The following is a 27,481-nucleotide window of genomic DNA, read 5'->3' as shown; positions in this document are numbered from 1 at the left end:
GATAACACAATAGATCTTTATGAGAAAATAATAGGATAGTCAAAATCAAATAGATTACAGTTTAACTCTAACACTGAAAACAGATGTGACAAGTTTACATAAGTGTAAATAAAATGGACAATCTGAACTTGATCCAAGAGGTCTCATCACGTTGTGTTAACGGCTTATTTGAAGCTATAAATTGTGATCCTGTTGGTTTTTGCATAACTGTTAAAATTAGTATTTCAGAGATGCCATTCTTTAGGCGCCACACTGAACACTGCATCTTTTTATTGTGTCCTGCTCCATCTAATGGTGATGTTTAGGCAAATACTAGCATAGCTTCCATGACATGGTGAATAAACTGTTTCAAGGTTACTTCTTGGTATGGCTGCATCAGTCATTTATAAAGTTGAAGAAGGATGTATTACTTTTGTTTGCTAAAGCAAAATGAGAATGAGTGATTTTCAAGGTCTTGAACAATAAAACATCTGCAATGGCATAAACTGAAAATATTTAGACATGGTAGATCATTATGGTTTACAATGGTTAACAAACTTTTAAGGTGACTGACTTGAATGGACTAAATATGAGAATGAGTAAATGTTTCCTTGCCATTGGTGAAAATTTCCATCATGTATGACACAATGCTTCTAGCTTTCAGTATTTTCACTGTTTAACGGTATGGGGGGCGCTATTACACATCTTCTACAAGAGGACAGAATCTTCGGATGAAAACACAGCCGAAAAAGAAGCAGAAACAAGCGAAAGCATGAGCAGATAGGACTGCAACTAACGATTCTTTTACTAATCGATTAGTTGCCTGATTATTTTTCTGATTAATCAGATAAAAACTCACACACTCTCTCTCCCTCACTCTTTCTATGGACACAGTAACTGTTACTGTCATTTTTTTTATCTCGTAGAAATGTCTTACATGTTGTCCCTTTACAGTTACTACTCTCATAAAATACTTAAATTACATGTTGACTTTTATGTTTTTGTGCTGAATATAAATGCGCTCCCTCTCGATTGTATTCTGAGGATATAACTATTGATCCCTACATAGATCAGTGGATATAACATGCAAAATGAACATTTTGCGCTGAGGACCCACGCACATTTGTCAAAGTGCATGACGTTATGTTAAACGCTAATGCATTTGCTTGAAGCTTAAAATAAACAATTCTCATGTTTTGGGAAATTGGATCATGTACCTTTCCTGCATCAGCTCACTCTGGAAGCTTATTGTGTGCAGAGGGCAGACCCGACTAATCGATAATGAGAATTGTTATTAATGATTTTCATATCACTTTACATATATATGTGTGATAAGGGGTTCTGGCAGACCAATCACAGTGCTTGTGGCCCACATAGAATTGACACGTTGTTAAATTTTTGAAGAGCTGCACGTCAGGCTACGCGTGCTACACAAAGCCTACAACGTAGCTACAGTGTAAACTCAACGCAGAAGTATGGACTTAATTCTGAATTAATTATATCTAAGATCAACAAGAAGGAAGTTACAGTGATGTACTGCTAAATGTTCTCATTGTTTTTAAAAATCGATTATGAACAGAAAAAAATGATCTTGAGTTTTGTTCAGTTATAAGTCTACAAAATGTAAAGGTTTTCCACATATTAGCCTACTTTTCAGGCAGAAACAGGTGGCCGGAGAAGGAAATGAATATGCCTCAGAAGTAAGGTGGCAGATAAGAAGTTCACAAGTTTAGCCTCTAGCTTCCAAAATCAGGTCGACGTTAACTTTGTTCCGCTCTAACAGGAAAGGGAGCCACTTGCCGCTACGCTCTGTTTTCCAGCCTTCCCAGGTGAGTCAAATTATGATCGGAAGAGCAAAAGAAACTAAAGACAGGAGTTCAAACTGCATCTCCAGAGATGGTGGGTCAAATCTCCCGCTTCTCATAAATTAGGCCAACAGAAGCCTGGATAGACGAGTGCAAAAGTGTTCAATCATAAAAACCATGTCATGAGAACTGGCATAAGTGGTAAGGTGAGTGAAAACAGAAGCTGTGTGAAGTGGAGTGTTGCAGACTACTAAAAGGATAAAGCATATTAGAGGCCGTTACATAGCTGCTTTCCCTGTGGATCTGCAAGCAGGCATGCCTCATTGACATTTACGCTCCTAGATGCAGAGCCTTGATGTCTGCATGACAGACATTGTGTGCATGCTCCACATGCAGTTAACATCTAAATATCAACATTCTCAGTTTCAAGGAAAGGGATTTCTGAGCAAATAAATCCTTAAATGTGCCCAGGAAGTTCCAGCTAATAGCAACATGCTTTCTTAATTAAGTCTGTCAACTCGCCATTAATTACAGTAATACAAGACAGAGAGTCAGAGCAGCTTTTCGTATGCAGTCACGGGCCAGCACTCAATGGTACAAAAAGCACGCATGCACATGTGTACATACAGGACCACCTGGCCTTTTCGATGAATAACAAGAGATTAAACTTCCTCGCAGCAGTATTTCAACATTTGTTGGTATTTAATAAGGAAAGGGAAAGAAAGTTGCACTTGAACATTTTGTTCAGATGAGAAAAAAAGCTAAATCCATTCCAATTGACACTACATGAGAAGTACAAATGATTAAAAGCATGCTTACAAGCACTGTCAGAAGCAAACCTCCAAATCCCTGCGCAACACAGGGAGAAGGAAACTAAAGGTAGAGCTGTCAGCATAAAAAAAACAGACCAAAAAGGAGAAAAGAAGGGCGAGCGAGAAAACTGGTTCTTCAGAGCGACTAGAGAGTGGAGCTCACACTAATGCCTCTGGGCTCTACTGAGGCCTCTTTGGCAGAGACTCTCCGGCCATCACAACATCCATCACTCTCCTCCCAGGACAGACAGGGAAAACACTCAGCCTTTCACCTAGAGAGAGACTACGTTAGCGGTCCGTTCGCTCTCTTGCTCGCTGGAGAGGCCTCTTAATTACTTCTACTCACAACACTTCATCTGCACCATTAGTTCATGTACAGAAAGCCCTAGAGATCAAATATGAGTTATGATAAATACAACTTTATTCAAAACATTGTGAGATACTGCTCTCTTGGCTGCCACTCAAATATTATTTGCGTTTTCCCTCTCTTCGGCCTCCACTTTATCTGAACTAGATCGGCCGAATCATCTTTGAAGTGGTGATATACTTCTTATCGTCCGATAAAAAAAGAGAGAGCAACGCATCTGAACAGTCAAGGTTTGGAGGGATGCCAACATGTGAACTTCTGAAAGGTTTCAGCACCTCATTGAAACAAGGATTAGATCTTTAGAGCAGAGTCCAAACTGAGAGAGATGGAAATGGAGACCTGAGGGGACATCACTGAGGTGTACAGAAAGGTTGTGTGAGAGTTACACTTTAGCAGTGTCTTTTAGTGCTCAGAATATTACAGATGCTGCAAAACATTAATCACATGCTATAGATATAGATATTTCTGGGCCAAAAAAACTGAGGTTGTTAAGGGAGGGGAATGGGGCAGACTTTTTTTGTGAAATTGATTAACATGATGGAATAAACGATAAACTGTATTAAAATGTGTTAAACAGAGCTATGAGTGTGAATCGTCACTGGTTGATTACGATTATCATGTCAACGATTCAATTCGATATCATGATGCATCCTCAATTTTCAATATTACTGTACATGTAGTGTGTCAGATAGTCAGATATATACGAACTCCAAGAAAGTACACTTCCTGAATTTACCAAACATCAAACACAACTAAGTCTGAACACAGGAGAAGACAAGACCATTTAGAAAAAAAAAATGCTAAAAGCACATGAAACTGTCAAGTAGTGTAGGCCTACTTAAGTTTCAATAATGCTCACACTCACACTCGCATGCATGCAGCCTCGCACACACACAAGCCTGCACGCAGACACTCACACAGTGAGCACTAGCACGAAAAGCGCTATACAAACACATATACACAAATACTTAGACACACACAATTCATTTACAATTATAAATATATATAAATTGGTTCCCTTTTATTTGGCTGTTGAAAAACAATATAATTATTATTTATAATCTATAATAATTAGATAAATATTACTGATCAATAATATATAGATAAATATATTAAACTACCCAATACCTATAGGGAATTTCTATAGCTGGTTCTATTCAAAAAATACAATACAAAGTTTACAGTTGAGAACACAAGGATACTCACCGGCACAGTCGACATTGATCAGGCTGACAGTGGATGAGATGATGGAGGTGTCCAGTGTGTATAAATTCCTCAGGGCCAGATGCACCATGCCGATCTTCAGCCTCTCTGGAAGAAGGGAGAGCAGGAAGATGGGCAAATAGAGGGCGTACCGCAGTCGACAGAGCACAGGGGTCATGACCTTGCCTTGAGGGCTACAGGCCATGCGTTCAATCGTGGGGAAGAGCATCACTGCTTTTACAACCTAAAGATGAGAAGTACATATGGAGATTTTTAAGATGAACCTGTGCCAGGAAAACTATTTCAATCCCTGCACTTTCCTTAGGGCCATTTCCATTTGGTCAAGTTAAGTAACTGACACTAACACAAAAAACAAGACCAGCAGAACAAAAACGTTACATACTGAGATGTGATGCATAATATTTATGACAGCATCGTAAGCACTTATAATCATAACAAATGACATGTCTTAATTTCAATGCTTAAGAGTTATCAAGCTATGAAAAATGACATGTCTGTGCTCTCGCTATATTATGAAATCGATAGGAGAGACCAGGGAAGGAGGGAACAGAGAGGAGAGAGAGACTTCGAGAAACAGGAAACACCTGCCTCTGTTTGGCCATTGAGTAGAAGGCAGCTAGACTCATTCAGTGAGTAAGACAGAGTGGATGTGCTTCATCTGTCTCTACAATCCTTTGCAGTTGCAGCCAAGTATTTTTCAATGAAACTAAACAGTGCAATATCTTCAATTCTCTTGTGTAAAATATGTGATGGCCAGCACAATTCTTTGTCAGCAGTGCCAAATGCAATCTATTCAGCTTCAAACCACTAAACTTCAAACTCAGCTAGTTCTGCAATCCTGAAAGAGTTCTCGTTTCATCACGCCCCGGAAACAGGCAAACAGGCAAAGTTCTGCTGCTGCTGAATTTATCATCTGAACGGGCCTTCAGGAACTGAACAATATCTATTGATGTCAGTGGGAAAGATATCAAAATCCAAATGGATGAGCGATTCACTTTCTAGAATTCCTCTGCCATAACAATTACAATTAAAGCTGCGAGCAGCGATGACGGGCCCAAGCCGGGGGCACCGCCACCCCGGTGGCATCAGCTTAACTGTGCACAGCAGGCCAATAGGCATTTAATATGGGAAAAAATAAATAAAGGGACTATGTCAAAGTCATTTGAATTCACCTCATTAACTGCAGCAACTGGTGCTGCTATGACCAGGAACCACAACACTCACATCTCTGAGATCAATTACATTTTATTCTTTAATTTTATGTCAGATGATGTCAAATGTCAATTTCAAATGAGTGCAGAATACTGTCCAAATGCTGAAGTTGTATTATCCTTACACTTCTCTTAAAAATAAATAAAGCCAAATCACAGACCGCAACAATGATTTTAAATATATATATATATACGAAACGTATATATATGAAACTCGGTACACATATAGAGCCACATATAGGGCCAAACAACGATAGTGCTCATTTTGAAAGGGTTAAATTATGAAAACACAAGAGAAAAGGTGACACACACACAGAGTGAGAGAGACCCCCTCCACACACACACACACACACACACAGTGATCCTAAGAGAGGGAGAGGGAGGGGGGAGGGGGAATGACAGACACAAAATCTAAACAGTGAGAGAACATTGTTTTTATTTCACTGTCTGAAAACACTGTTTTGCAATAACAACAATAGTTTTATCTTCAAAACAGTGTTCCCTAGGACATATCCAACCTGGTTACTAAATAAGGCTACACTTCCAACTTCTGGTTATTCTATATACCGGTAGCTCATTGGTTATCATTTTTGTCCTTAAACATTAATCTTCTCATTTTTAAGTTACACACACCAATTACTTTTTGTTGAAAAAGACAATTAAATGTGTTTTTTCCTTTGTTAGTAATTTTTTTTAAATATTTATATGTTTTATTAATAATTATTTGTATTAACACAATTATTTAACTAATTATATAAAACAATATTGTCAATGCCCTACAAATAAACTGGTTTTATACATTTATTTTTTTATTCAAACCCAGAATAATATGTTTTATCATTTAATGCAGGCCAAAGCACAGCATTGAGAGGTAATCTTTTTAGCCCACACGCACACACACACACACACACACACACACACACACACACACACACACACACACACACACACACACACACACACACACACACACACACACACACACACACACACACACACACACTCATGTCTGGTTCACTATCTTTCTGGGGACTCATAGACGTAATGGTTTTTATGCTGTACAAACCATATATTCTGTCCTCCTGCCCCTACCCCTAAACCTACCCATCACAAAACTTTCTGCATTTTTACATTTTCAAAATAACTCATTCTGTATGATTTATAAGCTTTTGTACCCATTGGGACCTCAATTTAGGCCCCTACAGTGACATGTGTCCCCATGAGTCTGTGTGCATTCAGGTTGAAGTCCCCACCAGGCTAAAACAACACACACACACACACACACACACACACACACACACACACACACACACACACACACACACACACACACACACACACACACACAGTAGTAAGGCTGAAGTATGCTGCAGGCAACTCAAATCAGCTCAGCCCATCCCCCCATCCACAACAGCCCCCTTCACCCCCCCGCCCCTGCCCCTCACACACACACACACACACACACACACACACACACACACACACACACACACACACACACACACACACACACACACACACACACACACACACACACACACACACACACACACACACACACACACTCATGTCTGGTTCACTATCTTTTTCTGGGGACTCACCATAGATGTAATGGTTTTTATGCTGTACAAACCATATATTCTGTCCTCATACACTGCCCCTGCCCCTAAACCTACCCATCACACAACTTTCTGCATTTTCACCTTTTCAAAGTAACTCATTCTGTCTGATTTATAAGCTTTTGTACCCATTGAGAAGTCCCCATGAGTCTGTGTGCATTCAGGTTTAAGTCCCCACCAGGCTAGAAAACCATTCACACACACACACAGAGGTAAGGTTTTTTTGCTTGAAAACTTATACAATATTGCCCTCTACTGGTCATTTAAGTGAGAGCATAAGTGTTGAAAAAAAAAACAAAAAAAAACTGTGATTATATAGAATAACCAGCAGGTGGGAGTATAGCCTTATTTATGAACCAGGCACTTGTGTGCTTACTTTGTCTTTTTTAGGCTTTTACTAAGGGAACACCGTTTGAGATATCCAATAACCGTTCGCATTTTAGCATCTTCTGTATATTTACTTCATGTTGTCCGAGTTTGGAGGAGATTGAATGAATCGCTTTTGAGGAGAAGGTAAAAACTCAGAGCTCGCTTTCGACTTCTTGTTATCTTCCAACCAAATTATCTGACTTCCTGTTGGTCAGAGCTAATGACTGTAAATTAGAAAGTTGTCCGGCTCGAAATGTACAATATATATACCGAGTTTGGTGAATGTAGATAAAACTAACCCCCCCGCTTTGGACAAAAGATGGCGCTACTGAGCCCCTCTACCACGCCCGTTTCTGAATCTTTGCTTGCATCTTCTGGACAGCATGTCTGATGTGTGTGTTGAGTTTCATGCAATTTCAAGCATGTGAAGAGTCTCAAAAACACCAAAAAAGATTATTAGACTTTGACACGTTGCCATGACAACAGTTTTTCTAGAATCAGGAATCCATTCATATGTCTATATCTGCCATGTTTTGACATTATACTGATGAAGTTTGAAGTAAATCGGGTGAAAATAAGATGGGGATTTAAAGCAATTTTGAAAGGGACACACTTCCTGCTGCCAGTTGGTGGCGCTATAACTTTGTCTCACAAAAGTCATATCCATGTGATCGTCCTCTTACAACGAACACACAGCTGAAGTTTCATCAAAATGAATTAATCTATGCAAAAGTTATAACTCACTTCCTGTTTCCTTTTTCTCGCCATAAATTCGTCTCTTCGCCACGGCCTAACCGTTTGAGATATCAAAAAGTTGCTCGCAATTTGGCATCCTCAGTGTCTTGACTTCATGCTGACCGAGTTTGGTGCTGATCGGGTCAATTTTCTAGGAGGAGTATCGCAAATTCCAGAGCATGTGTTTTCCGAACAACCCATAATAGCTCACTTCCTGTTGGGCTGACGCATAAGTTAGAGCACGAAAGTTATTCGGCCCGATGAGCTCTATATGTGTACCGAGTTTCATATATGTACGTGCAAGTGTGTTTGATTTATAGACCCTGTTTTCAGAGCCCACTTTAGGGGGCGCTGTCGAGCCCCCCTGCCACGCCCGGGTCCCAGCCTCAGCCCGGCCCTGATGGCCGCGCATTCTGATGCGTGTGCAAAGTTTCAAGAGTTTTCGAGCATGGGAAAGGCCCCAAAAATGCCCAAATAGTCGGTAAAAAAAATAATAATAAATAATAATAATCCTTAGAAGAACAATAGGGCTCTGCGCCCTTTCAGGGCTTGGGCCCTAATAAAGACCATTTCAGAATGGAGATCGAACTAGCTGCTCTGTTTATGTGCAAAGAAAAATACAGTTTACTCAACTATAAACAACATTTTCTGGAGTGAATGTGAATGTGTAAATCCTGCCACCATAACACTACAGTTTTAAGACTAACGCTTCATTCACATGGGACATCTGCACAATGCATAATACATGTCTAAAGCTTGGTGCTGATGTCACCGTCATAGTGACATCAGCCAATCATACTACTTTTCTGGTGTTGCATGCAATTGGCTAGCGTCTGCACTAGGGTATTTGTATATGCGATCTGATTGGCTGATGCCTACTTTTCTGGTGTTGCATGCAATTGGCTAGCGTCTGCACTAGGGTATTTGTATATGCGATCTGATTGGCTGGTGTTTTAAAAGTTGATGCCAGCGACACAATGTAATGGAACCCAGAATTCACTTTGGCAACACATGACGTCGTCACCTATTCAAAGTAAATGAGAAGTGTGGATGCCAATGCCCAGTGTGAATGCAGCGTAAGACTCTACCCTCCAGTTGGTAAGATGTTCTGAGCAGTTGTTAGCAGGTTACTTCACAATTGCTAAGCTGTTTTGTTGATGTGCAGTTTCTAGGGTGTTGCGTGTTGTTTTCTAGAGTTCTACTATGCACCTGATAAGGTGTTCTTAATATGAGTAATAGTACTAGGGATAGTGGCCACTAATAAATCTATACAAAACTATCTATATACAGGAAGCATACAACCTTCTCACATAATGCTTTTCATCTGCTATTGCTCATCCCGATGCCCATCATTTTTGAGAGAGAGAGAGAGAGAGAGAGAGAGAGAGAGAGAGGTAAAGGTGAAAAAGAAGGAGTGTGTGCGGAGCAGGTGATCTTTGATGTGCAAGTAGTGCTTTTGACAAGAAGCAGTTCCTCTTCCTGGAGGTCACAGGAATGTAACGGAGAACACAGAACAATCTGACAGAGTCTCTGGGAGTGGCTCTTTAATCAGAGAGACAGACGGCCAGTCATACACACGCACACACTTCTACTTCTAGAGGGTTTCTCTACTGCTGAGGTCAGGAAGGGGGAAGGAGCACTCTGCATCTGGAGAAGGGGCGAAGAGAGTTTAAACGTCACAATCTGACTTCCACGGATCTGTGATGTGAGGGTGCGATCTGATAGTGGAGGAATGTTAATGATGCACAGATCTACTGGAGCTTCAGACAGCATGATGGATCATACGGCAGTCCAGACCACATCTCTTTCAACTCAACCACAAACAGTGAGTATCTCAATGGTAATGTGATGCAACGACCGCCTTTCCTCTCGTCAGCACCACTCCATCTCTTCGATTGCTGCCTTGCAGCCAGGCTCCCGAAAGGATTGGGCATGATAAGAAGAGAAGTGTTGAACTCTTGTTGGAAGCGTGTGAAAAGGTCCACCTAAAGTCAAAAGCACCTTGTCACCGCTTCCCTTAGATGGACTGGTCCCTATTCCGATGGGAAGCAGAAGGGAAAACCCATGATGTCACTATTTTTGATGAATGAATGCACTAGGCCAGGCCTTCATACTCCTCACACTCTACCAGGCTGAGAGAAACCACTGGCCCTTACCTGCCACACTGAACAACAACAAATTATCAACCGTGTGACTTCAATGGGCTGGACAGTCCGTGGTTACGTCTGGGACCTTTAAAATCTGGAGATGTTGTGAGGGTAATCTGAGCCAGGGCTGTGTGCTGTAATGTTTACGCTTGTGTTTGGCTCAAGCTGTGACTGTAACAATGTTTTATTTGAGTAAAGTATGAAATCACACCAATACTTCAGGATTGTCAGTCTGACCTCTGCTCCCTGAACGGAGGCCCACCCTGAACGCTGCGAAACACACTCGCCCACAAGCTAACCCACACATCCAAGTCCTCACATCCGGTAAGAGAGAGACACACAGTGTTCTGTCAGGGAAACTTGAGCACGCCATCCGTCTACTTAGGGGGATGACAGGACTCGTCAAATATTCCTCCTAGCGAGCATCTCTAAGAACCGGAGTTCCCGATTCGGCTGTCCCACAGAATGCATTTTGTTTAGATAAGCCAGTATTTTGTTTAGCAACACACTGAATCGACGTGCATCTCATCAACACAGCATGTAAAGATCTACAAAGTATACCTTGAGAAGCCAGCAGCATACCCTGGTCCTGGAGATCCACTGCCCTGCAGAAATTATTTCCAAACTGCTTCAGCACACTTGCCTGTGTGATTTTAAAGAGCTTGATTAGCCGGTTCAAGTGTGTTTGCTCAGGGTTGGAGAAAAACTGCAGAACAGTGGTCCCCAGGAGCAGGGTTGAAGACCACTAATGAGATGACAGATATAGATTGTACTGCATGTTAGCATGCTTATTTTGCTCAAGAACATAATCTATATAAGTCCAGATGTCATACTAACTTTAGAAACAAAAGAAACTTTGCTTCGAACCATAGGTCAAGGGCTGTAGTCCAACTACACAACTTTGCAATGCTGTCTATAAATGGTCGTTGGAACTATAGTTTAGAAAACACCAAATTGTTGAAACATGTCAGTAACAACAGAACTTGTTACCATAGTTGATGCTTTTGGGACACTGATCCCCCCATGATTTTCTTTCTTCTGTAGCAGTAGTTTTTTGTTCATACAATGAAAGTCATTGGGGTCCAAAATATACAAAACATTGGACCCTATTGACTTTCATCGTTTTAAACGAAATAACCCTCTTAACTTATAAAAAGGCTTTTTTAATATATTTTTTGTGTTTCACAGAAGAAAGAAAGTCATAGAGGTTTGCAACAACATTGGGGTGAGTTTTTGAAGCCATTTTTATGGCTTTCCCTCGTTTTCTTTGTTACAGCATCTCCTGAACGAGTACAGTATCTCAAGATCAAAACAGGAAAAAAGAAGCAGAAACGAGCGCTCTCATATGTAAACAGGTGCATTTGAAAAATAATGCGATCAACAACAATAAACATTTACATTTAGGGTGCGTTCACACTTGTCATGTTTGGTTCGATTAAAACGAACCCTGGTGCGGTTGATCGGTTAGTGCGGTTCATTTGAACATATGTGAACGATGCCACCCGAACTCTGGTGCGCACCAAATAAGCGGACCGAGACCGCTAAAAAGATGGGTCTCTGTCCGCTTCCAAACGAACTTTGGTGCGGTTCGATTGATATATGAACGCAACACGGACCAAAGACATGTAAACGGACCAAAACCCGGACGTATAATGTCACAAGATGCGACGCATAATGCAGCTGATTTGACGAAGCGGAAAGATCGGTGTACGTTATCCAAAATGAGTAACTTTAACGTTACAGGGCAAACGTAGAGCAACGAGGAAGAGCCTCATCAATATTTGGTCTGACGAGCATGTTTCGAAAATGCTAGAAAAAACACAAAAAGCATACCTGGCTCTTCTGATCAAAGTTCCTGTGTTGCCCATTATTAGCAGGTACAGACGACAGAACGGCCGTCTCTTTTGCACAACGGAGGAAATCCTGCTGCTGTTTTGAATGTTTTGAACATTTTATGAGCTCTTCATGAGTTCTCAACGGGTAAAAATAATGCCACATGTACACGCATAAAATGATCGCGTTTAATCCAGCATACAGCGTTGTTTTGAACATTTCATAAACTCTTCATGAGTTCTCTGGTAAAAAATAATGCCATATGTGTTACACGCATAAAATGACCGCGTTTAATCCAGCACACAGCGTTGTTTTGAATGTTGTGAACATTTCATGAGTTCTCTGGTAAAAAATTATGCCATATGTACACGCATAAAATGCCCGCGCGTGTAATCCGCACACAGCATTGTTTTGCATGTTCGGTAAACGAGCTCCTACGTCATATAAGCCGACCAATCAGGTTGTGAGCGTCTCCCTGTGCCTTTGGTTCAGTAACTTTAGGTTCGCTGTTAAAAATGCCCGTGTGAACGCTAAGCGGACCAGGACTATTATGTTTGTTTTTGTTTTTTGGTCCGGACCAAACTAACCAAACGAACTGAACTACAAGTGTGAACGCACCCTAAATCATTTAGCAGACGCCTTTATCCAAAGTGACTTACAAAAAAGGGGAGAGCAATAGAAGCAACGAAACAAACAAGACCAACAACCTGTAAGAGCTGTAAGAAGTCTCAGTTAATTAACCACAGTACACAAACAATTTTTTTTTTTTTAGACAAACAAGCTAAATTTAAATGGATAGTTAAGTTCTATTCTTTATTGGTCAGGTGCAATTGGAAAAGATGTGTCTTAAGATGTTTCTTAAAAATGGCTACAGACTCAGCAGCACGAATTGAGATCGGCAGTTCATTCCACCAGGTGGGAACGGTCCAGGAAAATGTCTGTGAGAGCGATTTCATGCCTCTTTGGGATGGAACCACAAGGCGTCGCTCACTTGCAAAACGCAAGCTTCTGGAGAGTGTGTAAGTCTGAACAAGTGAGTTTAGGTATATTGGTGCAGAGCCAGTGGTTGTTTTGTAGGCGAGAACTAGTGCCTTGAATTAGATGCGAGCAGCCATCGGCAACCAGTGCAGTCTGATGAAGAGAGGCGTGACATGCGCTCTCTTCGGCTCATTAAAAACCACTCTCGCCGCTACATTCTGGATCAGCTGCAAGGGTTTGATAGTGCATGCTGGAAGCCCAGCCAGAAGAGCATTACAATAGACCAATCTGGAGAGAACAAGAGCTTGAACCAGGAGTTGTGCAGCCTGTTCTGATTGGAAGGGTCTAATCTTTCTAATGTTGTATAAAGCAAATCTGCAGGACCGGGCTGTTGCAGTAATGTGGTCAGTGAAGTTTAAATGGTCATCAATCACAACTCCAAGGTTCCTGGTTGTCCTGGATGGAGTTATGGTTGATGAACCAAGCTGAATGGAGAAATTTTGATGAAGTGCTGGGTTGGTTGAGACAACAAGTAATTCTGTCTTTGCAAGATTGAGTTTAAGGTGATGCTCCTTCATCCAGTCAGAAATGTCTGGCAGACAGGCAGCGATACGAACACTGACTGTAGGATCATCTGGTTGAAATGAGAAGTTGAGAAGTAGAGTTTTGTGTCATCAGCATAGCAGGGATAGGAGAAGCCATGCTTCTGAATGACAGAGCCTAATGATGACATGTAGATGGAGAAGAGAAGTGGTCCAAGCACTGAGGCCTGGGGAACCCCAGTAGCTAGATGATGTGACTTAGACACTTCACCTCTCCAAGACACCATGTAGGACCTAACAGAGAGGTAAGACCTGAACCACTGGAGAGCAGTTCCTGAGATACCATCTTCTTAAGTGTTGACAGGAGGATCTGGTGGTTAACTGTGTCAAAAGCAGCAGACAGATCCAGCAGGATGAGCACTGAGGATTTGGAAGCTGCTTTTGCCAGTGCCTCAGTTACCGAGAGCAAGGCAGTCTCAGTCGAGTGGCCGCTTTTGAAGCCGGACAGCACATTAGTCAAAACGGCCTAATGTTACCTTATGAAATGTTGACCCAGGAAAGGGTTAAGACTGTGCAAACTTTGGGGGTGTTGATGGACTCGATTTACCCCAACTGTGTTTTTCTCACCATACTGAATCTGACACCAACATAGTATGTGATTAAATGTTTTGATTTTGTCAACTTTTTGCTCAAAATGTTGCTTTTTTTTATTAAACTTACCCACATTTGTGGTGTTAATATAACAAAATAAAAAAATGAAGCTAGATGAAGCTCTTTCTTTTGATATATTGCATGTTCAGATATTCTGGGGACATGACATTTTTGTGAAAATGACCAAAAACGCTTGCAGTGGAGGGCAATAAAAAATAAAAATAAATAAAAAACCTGACAGGGAACGAGTTCATCTCTTTTTTGACTGCAATCAAATCCATTCAGCATTGTAAGAAACATTATCTATGACACTACTAAAATATACACTCACCTAAATGATTTTTAGGAACACCATATTAATGGGATGGATCCATGTTCTCATTCTGTTTATGCCAAATTCTGACTCTACCATCTAAATGTCTCAACAGAAACCGAGTCATCAAACCAGGCAACATTTTTCCAGTCTTCAACTGTCCAATTTTGGTGAGCTTGTGCAAATTGTAGCCTCTTATTCCCACTTGTAGTGGAGATGAGTGTTAACTGGTGGGGTCTTCTGCTGTTGTAGCCCATCCGCCTCAAGGTTGTGCGTGTTGTGGCTTCACAAATGCTTTGCTGCATACCTCGGTTGTAACGAGTGGTTATTTCAGTCAAAGTTGCTCTTCTATCAGCTTGAATCAGTCGGCCCATTCTCCTCTGACCTCTAGCATCAACAAGGCATTTTCGTCCACAGGACTGCCGCATAATGGATGTTTTTCCCTTTTCACACTGTTCTTTGTAAACCCAAGAAATGGTTGTGCTTTAAAATCCCAGTAACTGAGCAGATTGTGAAATACTCAGACCGGCCCGTCTGGCACCAACAACCATGTCACGCTCAAAATTGCTTAAATCACCTTTCTTTCCCATTCTGACATTCAGTTTGGAGTTCAGGAGATTGTCTTGACCAGGACCACACCCCTAAATGCATTGAAGTAAATGCCATGTGATTGATTGATTAGATAATTGCATTAATGAGAAATTGAACAGGTGTTCCTAATAATCCTTTAGGTAAGTGTATAGCAACATTTCAGCCAATAGCTGTTAAACCAAACTTCATATCTATACAAACAACACAGGAAATTACATCAACTTCCCAGGGCACATGGCAAGATGGATGCTGCAGGAGGAGTCATAAAGCACTTTTCCTCACCTAACGATCTCTAGCACTCTACCTTAGGCTGAGGTGCCGGCTGGAAAAAGGCCTGCAGATTTCCAATGTATGCTGTGGCCTCACATCTAAGCAACAAAATAATTGTTCTGTTTAGACTGTTAATTCTACAACTGGAACATATACAGTGTCACTTTGTGCTTCAAAGGACAAAGGAAAGACTTTTGAACTGGATTCATGACAGAGACAAACAATTGAGCACCTCCATGTGCAGTGACTCAAACGCTTCCTTTTTGCTACAGTTTTAGGGAGGTTTTCCAACCTACCTCATGCTGCTCCTGGGTCTGAGACTGAAATTTGCAAAACTTCTCCAGAAGTGCACTAAAAAGACCCTAACATCATTTACACTGACTGGTCTTTTCTACTCCAAAATAAATATCTAGAGCCCATAGCAACAGTTTCTGATTATCGCACATCATATGTTACCAGGAATAATCGCCAGGTTGGCTTCCTGGCAGCCTGCAATCTGGAACGAGAGGAAATCTTTTTCTCCTGTTTGCTCTGAGCCATGCCATATCTGTACATCGTACAGGGGTTTAACTAGACACCGTTAAAAAAAAAAAGATTAGAATTTTGAAAGAGACAAAATGTCTACATGGTTGGCAATGTTTTAATGATCTGGAATTAATCATGTTTTTCATAGATTATGAAAGGAAAGAGAACCTTCGAATCAATGAGTGTGATTAGGAGGTTGTGTCACCATTAAAAAGAAAAAAGGTCTAAACTAAAAGTGGTTTGGAAGTGGACTGTCTCCAAAACTATCAGACCATATATTTAATCACACTGTAAAAAAAGTGGTACATAACTGAACTGCCCCTATTACTGTAGCTTAAATCCATTTCCCTTTGCCAAGAGGAAAACACACCCCTCAAGTGAGGGCAAATACTAAAAAAGAGGTTAAGAGAAAGGGAGGAAAAGTTTTTGGGTCGAAAAAATGCTTAAAAATAAAAATGACAAGGAGCACATCTTAGAGCAGGAAAACCCCAGAGGAAGAAAGAAAATCAAGGTTCTTTTCCATGTTATTTAATCTCCTGACCTTTTACACAGCAAAAAAAGAGAACAGAAGTGTTTTATTATGCTGCTGATTGGCATTGTCTCGCTGAGTTGACAATGCCAAGTTGCAAATCACCGAGGTGGTCTGTGGTGCTTCTGCAGACAGCAGTTCTATAATGTTTAAAATGGAGAATCGAACAGAATTGGTAGATAGTCTCGAGATGGGGCACTGAAAAAGTGGCCATTATAGCACATATAGAGAGAGAGAGCAATACTTCTGGGGGGGGGGGGGGGGGGGGGGGTATTTTTGCATACATTTTATAAAAAATAACAAACCATATCCAGCAACTCATAGTGTTACATTAACCACATTTTAGTTCAGTGAATACTTTCTCATCCAGACGCTTATACCTTGAGCTCAGGGTCTCTCTTCATCATCTCCAAGATGATGTAGCAACCAATGGAGTGACCAATCAGCAGCAAGTTGGTGCCCCGAGGAACATGCCTTCGAAGGAAGGTCAGCTTGTGTTCAATCTGCCCGTCTAGCCCAAAAACATCCTCCTTCTCCGTCACAGATGCATCTTTGAAGGAAAAATAGGGAAAAACTGAATAAAAAACCTCTCAAACCAAACCCAATATACATCATTACATGGTGGCCAGGACCCTTGCCAACTCTTTCATCATGTCTTAGAACTAGTAAATACAGCAAATAATATAATTAGACAAAGCTGCTTAGTTTGATCGATTGTGGAGATCTGATCACAGCTGAATGTGAATGCACTTTAAATTGTTAAGCGTTCCATATAAGAGGTTCTCTTTCATCATCTTGATCTTGTTCTTCATTATTTCTTTGGAAAGGAGTAAAATTACGCTCTATTGAACAATCGCAGTAACTGGAGATCCTGATAGTGCTTGGCGGGCTTTGATATTAATATCTTCCTACAGGTGCTGAATTCACCAGCATGAACCTGAGAAAGGGCAAGAATTAGAAAGACAATGGACTGCGCAGAAACAAAAGAATGACAGAAGAAGAGAGAAGAAGCTGGACTGAGGTGGGGTGAGGCTGAGGCATTTATCACTGTGATGAGTTATGGGAGCAGAACTGTTAATGATGAGACAGGGGGAGAGAGGAGTACCAGAGGGGAGAGAGAAATAACTCAAATTAGCTTCAAGACAAAAATAGACAAAGTGCTCCTTCATGAGACATCCCACAATATATGGTTTCTGGAGCACACTGCATCTTCTCCTCTTTCTAAAATAATAAAGATATCTCAACTGACGTAGTTGCACATGGCTAATTACTTAGACCTGTTTTATGATGAGAAGTGCTGGAATAACAAATCCTAAGGGTCTCGTAGATTACCTCAGATTGGACTCTTGTTGAAAGACATATTAACATTTTTATAAATCATTGCACAGACAACATGCTGAAAAATGACACCCCCAAATATTACTTTTTTGATTAATAAAAAATAAAAAAAAGGTGTCAGAAATTTAGTTTTTTTTGTGTGTGCAATAATATCAGATTTTTTTAACATTGCTTTCATGAAGTGTTCGAATGTGTAAAAGTGATCTGCCTCCACCGACCTTCACATCTTTATGGAAGATAAAAATGGAGTTGGTGGGGTTGCTAGAGGAGCAGGAGAGGGACCACTAAGACCAAAAGGAGTGCATATGACCTTAAGGTACAGAAACATGCAGGAGAGATAAAAAAGGAAGCCGAAAAGAGGAGGAACCAATGAAACCCATTCAAAAAGTTCAAAACGTTAAATCATTTTCATTGCATAAAATACCAGTGGATGTACAAGAATGATAAGATAAGACAGGGTGAAAAACAGACATACACATTAAGAGGGGCCTGAGACAAAATTCAAGACTCAAAATTGTGCGTGTTATATGTGCATTATAGCCTAAAGCTGGTTTGATGGAAAATTGCTAGGCTAAATTCACTGCCAAACATCAACATATCAAAGTTACATGGAAAGCCAATTGATTCTGCATTCTGTGGCTATAAACAAGATATATAACAATAAATAAGGATGTTTTTGACATGAGAAAATTTCACAGAACCGAACAAATCAGTCAATGTATTATAAGTAGTTATAATGATTTCATGTGAATCTGTTCTATATAGCAATCTTTCTGACAGATGCTATTTAGCCTAAAATGTTGATGTTATACACTACCATTCTAAAGTTTGAGGTCAAGAGAAGATAAAAAAAAAGATTAAATTTGAATCATTCTATTCAGCAAGGGCTAAATAAAAGTCACAATAAAGACAATTATAATGTCTTTTGAACTTTCTATTCATCAGTGAATCTTGGGAGAAGATGAATTACAGTTTCCACAAAACTATTAAGCAGCATAACTTTTTTCAGCATTGATAATAAAAATAAATGTTTCTTGAGCAGCAAATCAGCATATTAGATGCTTTATGAAGGAGCATGTGACACTGAAGACTGGAGCAATGGCTGCAGAAAATTCAGCTTTGATTGAGCACAGGAATAAACTACATTTTAAAATAAACTCTTTCTACTGTTTTTACTTTATAATTGATCAAATAAATACAACCTTGATAAACAAAAGACACTTCTTTATTATAACTATTTATTGCTATTATGACAGTGTTAGGGTACTGAGTAGGACCATAAAGGGCACCAACTCTACAGCACACACATCATTTGAGGAAAAACTATTTATCCAATAATATTTTTTTAAAGTACTGACAGGCTCTCAATCCAGTGCTATTTTCATTCATGAATATAAGCGAGAGATCAGTGACTGAGCCGTGAAGTCAGTGACCTGTGCATGCACACACATTTAGCTCTCCCCAACCACTCCTTACCCCTCATTTCCCATTTTCCAAATCTGATCTTAAATTTTTTCCTGAAGGTTCCCACTGAAGTTTGCCTACAAAGGGGCCCTACATGTTTATCTACCAGCACAGAGGGGCACTATGAGCTCAGAGCCCAAACACCAATGAGACCAGTTCACACAATGAGTGGCCTCTCAGGATTACCTCATGAACATTTAAGACTATCCTACACGTTAAACATACAAAACCTACATCCAGCTATATTGACCTACCTAAATTCACCAACATTAAAGCAATCTTAAACTGTTGGAAAGAAGGTTAAAAAAATGGTTTATTCTTCTGTATATTGTATTGTATTGTATTTAGTATACACACACACACACACACACATATATATTACCTTAATCACATAACAAATAGAGTATATATTTGTCATCTTTATATTTTTGTTAGCTGCCTGTTATGTTAAGAAATAAATCACATAACAAATAGAGTATCACTCAAAACACAAAGAACTTAATGAATGAATTTAAAGCAAGTACTTTGAAAACATATTCCCAAGTGAAAATGGGATGTAGATGCTAAAGATCCAGTTAACCCTCAAAGCATCTCAAATCAATAGATGTATGCTAATACTATCATAATTATATTAACATTTATATTATTATTATTCTATTTAAGAAATTCTGCTTTACAGTATCTAAAATATTAGTATATAACAATGACTAAATAACCATGTCTAATAATTGTAACACTTTGATTTTAATTTAGATTATGTGGACTGCTGAATTGTGCATAATAAGACAAATAACGTGCCCTGTGAAACTAAACTGGGTCAATTTGGACAGGACTTCAGGCTCTTTTTAAGACTACAGTCTTGGCCTATATGGTAAGCAATCCAAGGGATATCCTTCTGGATATGGAATGGGAATACAATTAAAGCAGCCTGTAATGGATCCAAAAAAGCATTTATTTAACATATGGCAAACACAAATTCATCAAAAATAAAAAATAAAGATCTGTTGGCAAGAGCAAGCGATGTATAGGGAGCAGGCTGTTAAATGATTAAATCCCCCTCTCAAAAATATGCAATAAATGTGTGGTGCATGTTTCATCCTGGGATCAGGTTACTGAATATTAATGTCAAAAGGAACCACAACAGAATTGTCTTGCTGATTAAAAATGGGTTGATACTGAGGGCTTGTCCTTTTTCCTGTTATAAGCATGATCAGAAGGGAAAAAAGTAAAGATAGCTGGGAGTATTTGAAACACAGGAGAATTGTTGTTTGTAGCATGTATGCTTAAGAACGCAAGATCTAGTCTTGAGTGCCAAAGAGAACCAAAAAGCAGCTAATGTAAAAGACCATGTTTAACACAGAAAATGTGTAACAACTAATGGTTACAACTAAAACTTAAAAAGAGGTATTAGATAACTTTTGTTTTAAATGCAATGTTTAAAAAAGGGCCAATATGCTTCCCACCAATGCCTATGCCTCCAATCAGCAAGACAAACATGAAACCTAACCTGACTACCACTGGTCACAAAGGGTCACATCAACCAAACCACTTAGAACAATCTATTTTCCTTTTACTAGACCCTAGGCAATCTTACAAGAACGAGGGAAATTCCTGTTTTATGCCTACTTTAATAGCCTGAGCATAAATATAGAGGGTAATTTAGTCATATCAGAGAAGGGAAAGTAGATTTTGAGTAGTAGCTCTCTTAATACACTCTGACAAAATGAATGAGATGTGTAGATCTAGAGGACGGCTTGACCCAGGGCAGGATTATTGACATTGGCAGAGTCCAAAATGTTCCCTGTGTTTGCATTAACAGATATTTTTACTGTAATCAAAAGGCATTAATCACGAATCGCCAACCACAGGAACAGTTCCTCCACAGAGATTTGGCATGTTTACCCCACTACCGTTTCCGCTTGCTTTTGTTTATGTTTCCAAGACACAGGGATGTAATATTACTTAATATATGCCATTAAATAAGTCCAGCCCTATAGAGCCAAAGGGACTGAAGTGTTGGCGGTGGGAGTTTAAGATCTCATCAATGAACTCTAAGTCTCTCTATGACTGTTTTGGACTGGACAAATGAGGTTTCTGTGGGTTCGAATGGCTGTACCTGAAGCTGACCGCTGGCTGACCAAGTGCTCTTTGAACAGCAGTAAATCAATGGACAGCATTCACAAGGAAAGCCACCAGTGACTTCTGGAGGAGGAAGTTGGATTTAAAAACCTGAAGTTGTTTGAAGGGTCATCTAAAGAAGAAACCGCAAACCAGATCTGACACCCAAGTCAGTGATGCCACGGTGTTACGGAAAACATTAAAGTAGAAGACCACAAAATTCTACAATCAGCTAGTTATTAAAAATGTAACATTATAATAGTGAATAATAAAAATATCACAACATTTTCAAATGGTTTAAATGGCATATTTCAAAGTATTTTCATATATATATGATTAATTAATTAATAATAAAAAAATGCCAGTAGTGTCCATAAACAGAATAGAAAAAATGACGACAAACAGGTTTTTCAAACAGGTTTCTTGAACATACCCCTATCTACCATTGGGTGGCAAAACAGATAGCCCAGCCGTCAACCCATGCCATTGGTTTAGCCAACAAAGGGAGGAAACACAGAACTATCCAAACTATAAATCACTAAAACGGTTGAATCTAACATAAATAAATTAAAAGTACTGCAAGTGCCTGCATGACAAAAAACAAGAGCTTTCTAAGATCTCTTTGGCAGTTTTTAGTTGATTAGAGTCAGATATACTACATCCTCAGCAATGAGGAGCAACACAAGCAGCTATATGCTCGGACAGGGGCATCTGCGAACCAAATGGCAGAACATGATGAAGGATGGATCATTGAGATGAACAAGACAATGTGCCTTGGAAAGAAAAGCTCAGTATATTTGATACCACCCCCCTTAAGACAGCCATTGATGGTAATCAAGAATGTCACTCAAATAGCGAGATTGGGGAAATGAAATTTAACTTTTAATTGTGTCCCTGCTTTCATCTGCGCTGCCTTGGCAAAGGCCTGCCGCTTGTCATCTCTTGGCACATTTGAATCCGTTCCTGAGTTTTGACTTTTAATCATCCAGCTCGTGATTGCATGACATGATATGAACAGAAATGGATGTCATCGTCTTTTGTGTGAGCCAGAGATCAGCTGTCTGTCACTGAATACTTTAAGACTATGATTCCGGTAAAAGTATTCCATGTGTTCACAATAAAAAGCAATTGTTTGATACTTTAGAAAGTTAATCAGATATTAATCTATACTGGATGAGCTACGAGACCATTTCATATTGCTGAAAATTTCAGATGCTCTTCAGGAAGTTTTGTTCTGGCAGATCTACTGATATAATTATAATTATGGTCATTTCTGCTGGTCAGGTGGCAAACAGACCACAATAAGACATGTCCCTGAAGCTTGTTTGTCCGGACAGCTAACGTGACCAGTCTTCACCTAGACTTTCCTATCCATCAAGCAAACCAGCAGAATTGCTGTTTTTGGAGATCAAAACCATCTGCATGTGGTTTATCTTATTACAGGTGAGGGCTTGGTAATGTCTTTCCCACGTAGCAAGCTCAATAAAAATGTCCATGCTGCTTTATGGATGAACATGCCGGACTGTCATATACTGGTTCAGGCAGAGGAGGGAGACACAACTTGGCTCGCTCAACAGTCCCGAATGCATTCCACCTTACTGTGCTCTCTTTGAAAAGTTACCAGAAGGAGCATCCTTAACTCTGACAGACATTACAAACCAGCATATCAGTCAGAACAGTCTTTAGGAGTACAGCTGTGCCTGAAACTGTCAGTCAACTTCACAGGAATTGTTCGTGCATGAAGGCACAGCAAAGTAAACTGGTTTTAGAGAGGCGTCCAATGTACCACAACATTCTGTTTAATAATTTAAAACGAACTCAACTGATATTTAGCAATATCTAAGGATGGGTGAGGATTTTATTTATGTTTTCTATAAACCAAAAAACATAAATAAAATAAAACATGGAAAGACCTGAAGCAGTTACATTTTGAGAGCAAAGGAAACATACCACTAGTGCTATTAATAATAACATGCAAAAATAGTCTATTGGAAAAGGAATAGTATATTGATTCAAATAATAATAACAATGATGATTTATCATTATTAATAATATCTTAAATGGTAAATAAAGGCAAAACCATCTAAAAAAGAATCCAGGATAAGCAAAGAATGATAAATAATTATTCCTCTGAATAACTCACTTAAGTCCTTTAATTATCTGCTGCCATCTACTGACTCTTAACAGTGGTGATGATGATATCACGCTAAGTCAGAGGAGAGCAAACAGACAGTGGTTCCTACAGATGATCTATGATGTGTATGATGTATGATATTAATGTAAACAGAAAAAGTTAATACGGGTTTAAATGTTAGCTCATGAAAAGCAACATTATTTTGACCATCGGCACACAGATATTTGTAATAATGCACATTTGAAAAGGCTGGCACTTATCTGAGTCAACCTTTAAAAAGGACAAACTACTTTGAAGTCGATGAACTCACAGAATTGGAACGGATGGTATGTCAACCAATTGCATGACTGTCCTCCTTTTGCCTTTTACGCCTTAAGAAAGACTGCATACTTGATTGTATGCTACTATATCAGTAATGCTATAGCTGAAATAGCCAAATCTAGATAATTAGAACGTGGTGTCCACATACTTTTGGCCATGTAGTGTATGAAAAGAGTGAGATGTCCCACCTTGAATCATATCAAAGGTTTCTGGAGGCATACAGTGTCCAGCATGGCTCACAGCCCACACTGGATATCTCTGGAGAAACGTTTTATATAACGTCCACATGTATGTCTTGTAGAAGCCCACCACACCTGGGTTACCTGTGGAAAGGGAAAATTTTAGCCAAGTCTCACTTTTTTCACTATTTCTCACACACAATATAAGGATGGTAAGACAATGTATTCATTATTGTATTCTAATATAAATAAAAATACATGTATTTGTTGCCCTGTTGTCCTCTTTAAAATAAAAAATAAAAATCAGTCTAAACAACTGAATCAGGTTTTAGAACACCATTTTTCTGAAATCCTGCTTTTAACAAGAGCAGAGTTCTGTTCCAGGTTTGCTGACGTAGCTCTGCTGGTCTCTTCACAGATGAGGTTAACTGCAAGTAAAAGGAGATAAGGAGATAAATGGCATCTCTGATACCCAGCTGCCTCCAGTGCAGAACAATGGGCACTCTGTGTGGTCACAGGGAATTCACTCTCTCGCTTTAAAGAGTATCGACGGGCCACAGTCTCACAGGCTGATTCATTTAACATAATGTTGTGTGTCTCTGAGGTAACATACAAAAACACACCACACTAATGTTTGAATTTTCACACGAGTGTTAAAAAAAAAAAAATCACCCATTTTTGGAGATTAACTCATTTTGGGACTATTGTGTGTAAATATAAAAAAAACTTAATAACATATTAACATGCAAACATAAAATCTTTTTAGACTTTAGACTATATACAGTCTGTAGCCAGTGCAGCTTTCACAGGCCAAAAAACACCCAAGAGGACATCTGACTGACACATAAAGCAACCAATCACAGACCTGCATTCATCTAAATAATTATTCATTCAAGAACATTGTGCAAATTTTCTGCAACAACGGCAACGATACTGATACAAACTTCAGATAGTGTTCTTTTGAAAATCCAGCAATTAGATCATTTAGATAAGTGTTCATTGTTACAGTTGTAAACACAACAGCTTTATTCTTCCATGAGTTTTTTTTTAATCAACTTCATGCCGACTTCCGTTCAGCCAACAGTCCATGGGTGTGAAGGCAGAGGCTAAAGACTGGGCAAAACATGTAATGCAATGTAACACAAAGATGATTGAGAGATGTACAAATAAACATTCCTCAAAAGCTAATAGCAGGCTAATATGTTGTAAAAAATAATAACAAAAATTTCAAAGTGAATTGTTTTATGAAGTGTTTATAGAAAATAATTAAATATTTCAAAACAAAAATATGTGTACCACGAGCCCACAACCACAAGTTGGATTTTTATTTGTTGAAAAGTATGAACTATCAATCAGAAGGCATGTGTAGTAGATGCAATGTGCAACAGGTTTTTTAGCAAAGTTGATCCGTAGAACTTAATGAATCAAATATGATACAGTACACTTTATAGGGTTAAAGCAGGGCTGGTGAAGCGAAGCTCTAACCCGTCCCAGTCCTCACAGCAGGGGCAGTGTACGCTGAGATACGCTGCACAGATATGAGTGGCAAGGGCCAACAGCAGCCCTTCCGAGCTCTTTTCAAACTGATTAAATCCATTTGTATGTTTTTATTCATGCTGAGCGTTCCCAAATCTCTTTCAGATGGGACTTGACATGCTCAAAGTTTGAACTGCTTCAAGCCAGTGTTATTAGAAATGGCAGGTTTTTCCCAACCAGTCACCACAATAAAGTCACAATCTCTCTCGCTCTATAAAGGCAGATGGAATCAAAGAATGCACTGTCACACATGGGCCCACGGATAGATTTCATCTATAAGGGCAGGGGAGTTGGAAGAGGAGACAAGTGCTCTACAGCTTTAAACAGCGCTCTTCTCTTGATCTAGCTGATAATGACACCAGTTTTCCAATTTTTCAGTCCACGCTGAAGGTGAAAATGTTGCACAAAACTAAAAAGAATAAACCCACAGTCAATCAGAAGCTATTTGACGTTGAATTTTTTAATGATGCAATTCTGGACCAGTAAAATTTCACTGTGGGCATGATAATCCAGCTCAACTTGACAGACATAGAAACCAAGCAACCAACAAAAGTATTGTCTCTTGAACATGACACAGCTGCTAAGGACTGAAACAGAAATCATTTATCCGGCCTCACGTCGATCCAAATCCGGATGACTTTCTTTCTTCCTTGCAATGAATGTGGATAGGGACCTATTGTTGAATAAAGTCGTTATTTTTGTTTGTTTTTTGCACACAAAAAGTATTCTCGTCACTTCGTAACATAAGGGTTGACCACTGTGGTCATATGGATTATTTTGACAATGTTTCTAACTTTCTGGGCCTTGAAAGTGTTAATTAAATAGCTGTCTATGGAGGGATCAGAAAGCTCTCGGATTTCACCCAAAAAATATTAAAGGCCCACTAAAGTGCTTTGGAACGTGCCACATTATTCAGTGTGTTGACATTTTCCCTGAAAGGGCTCCAGCTGTTAGCAGCTCCTCCCCTTTTTTCAAAACAGCCAATAGCATTTTGTTGATATACATAGCCTGTCTCTGTTTGGTAAAGCCAGTTTCCTCTAACTATCATAGCTATCAAAATCCAGTGTTCGGCACTTTGCGGACGTGAGTTTTTGTTGTAGATGTCTGTCTTTAATAAAAAAAAAAAAAAAAAAAAAAAATTGTTGTGTATTGTGCTAATTAATTGAGATTTCTTACAGCTCTTACAGGTTTTTGGCCTTGTCTGTTCCGTTGCTTCTATTACTCTCCCCTTTTTTGTAAGTCGCTTTGGATAAAAGCGTCTGCTAAATGATTAAATGTAAATGTAAATGTAACTCTTTATCACCGTAATCTCTCCATATCATTTTAAAATGCAGCATTCTGTGTAGAATTCAAATGGGTCCGATACATTTTGTCTGCACCGACTCGTGCATATGATCCGCGCTGCGCTCTCTTGTCTGTAGTCTAAATTTAGACCAGAGCCGTTGGTGTGTGTGATGGTTCATGTGCTGCTGCGGTGCATGAAACTAACGCGAAAACAGACTTCATTCACCTCAACTGAAAGCATATTTACACAATCATTTCCTTTCGCATTTATATAGTGTGCTATGTTCCTTTCACCATGTTGAAATTAGTAAATGTGTGAACAACTGACCGCTTCAACTTCAACTTTCAGCTGCAACTTCAGCAGTGTAGGGGGCGGGCTTTAGTTTTCTAGAGAGCATTTTGATTGGACAGAAGATTTGATGAGAAGGTGAAGTCTGCGATGATGATGTCATCAAAATCTCTAATTCATTTTAATGGAAGTGAGAGACTGTAAGTTTTGAGTGCTTATATTTCCTAAATGCTAATGTTATCATTATTTTGGAACACACCAGCTTATTCATAACTTTAAGGCTAACACAGTCATACTAAAAGCTAAAAAACTTCCATT

General features: G+C 39.4%; 1 protein-coding gene across 1 annotated transcript in view; it reads right to left on the bottom strand.

The window, feature by feature from the left end:
- The window catches only part of ldah (lipid droplet associated hydrolase), a 51,876-nt gene that overhangs the window by 12,283 nt on the left and 12,112 nt on the right, over positions 1–27,481 (bottom strand). The window contains exons 3-5 of the mRNA XM_067455234.1: positions 24,064–24,198; positions 16,881–17,050; positions 4,170–4,410 (exon numbers count right to left, since the gene is read on the bottom strand). Of these exons, the coding sequence (XP_067311335.1) occupies positions 4,170–4,410; positions 16,881–17,050; positions 24,064–24,198 (546 nt within the window). The remainder of the gene's footprint in view (positions 1–4,169; positions 4,411–16,880; positions 17,051–24,063; positions 24,199–27,481) is intronic.

Source organism: Pseudorasbora parva, chromosome 10 (assembly GCF_024679245.1).
Source record: "Pseudorasbora parva isolate DD20220531a chromosome 10, ASM2467924v1, whole genome shotgun sequence".
Taxonomy (NCBI): Eukaryota; Metazoa; Chordata; class Actinopteri; order Cypriniformes; family Gobionidae; genus Pseudorasbora; species Pseudorasbora parva.
This window is presented reverse-complemented; position numbering and strand designations above follow the sequence as displayed.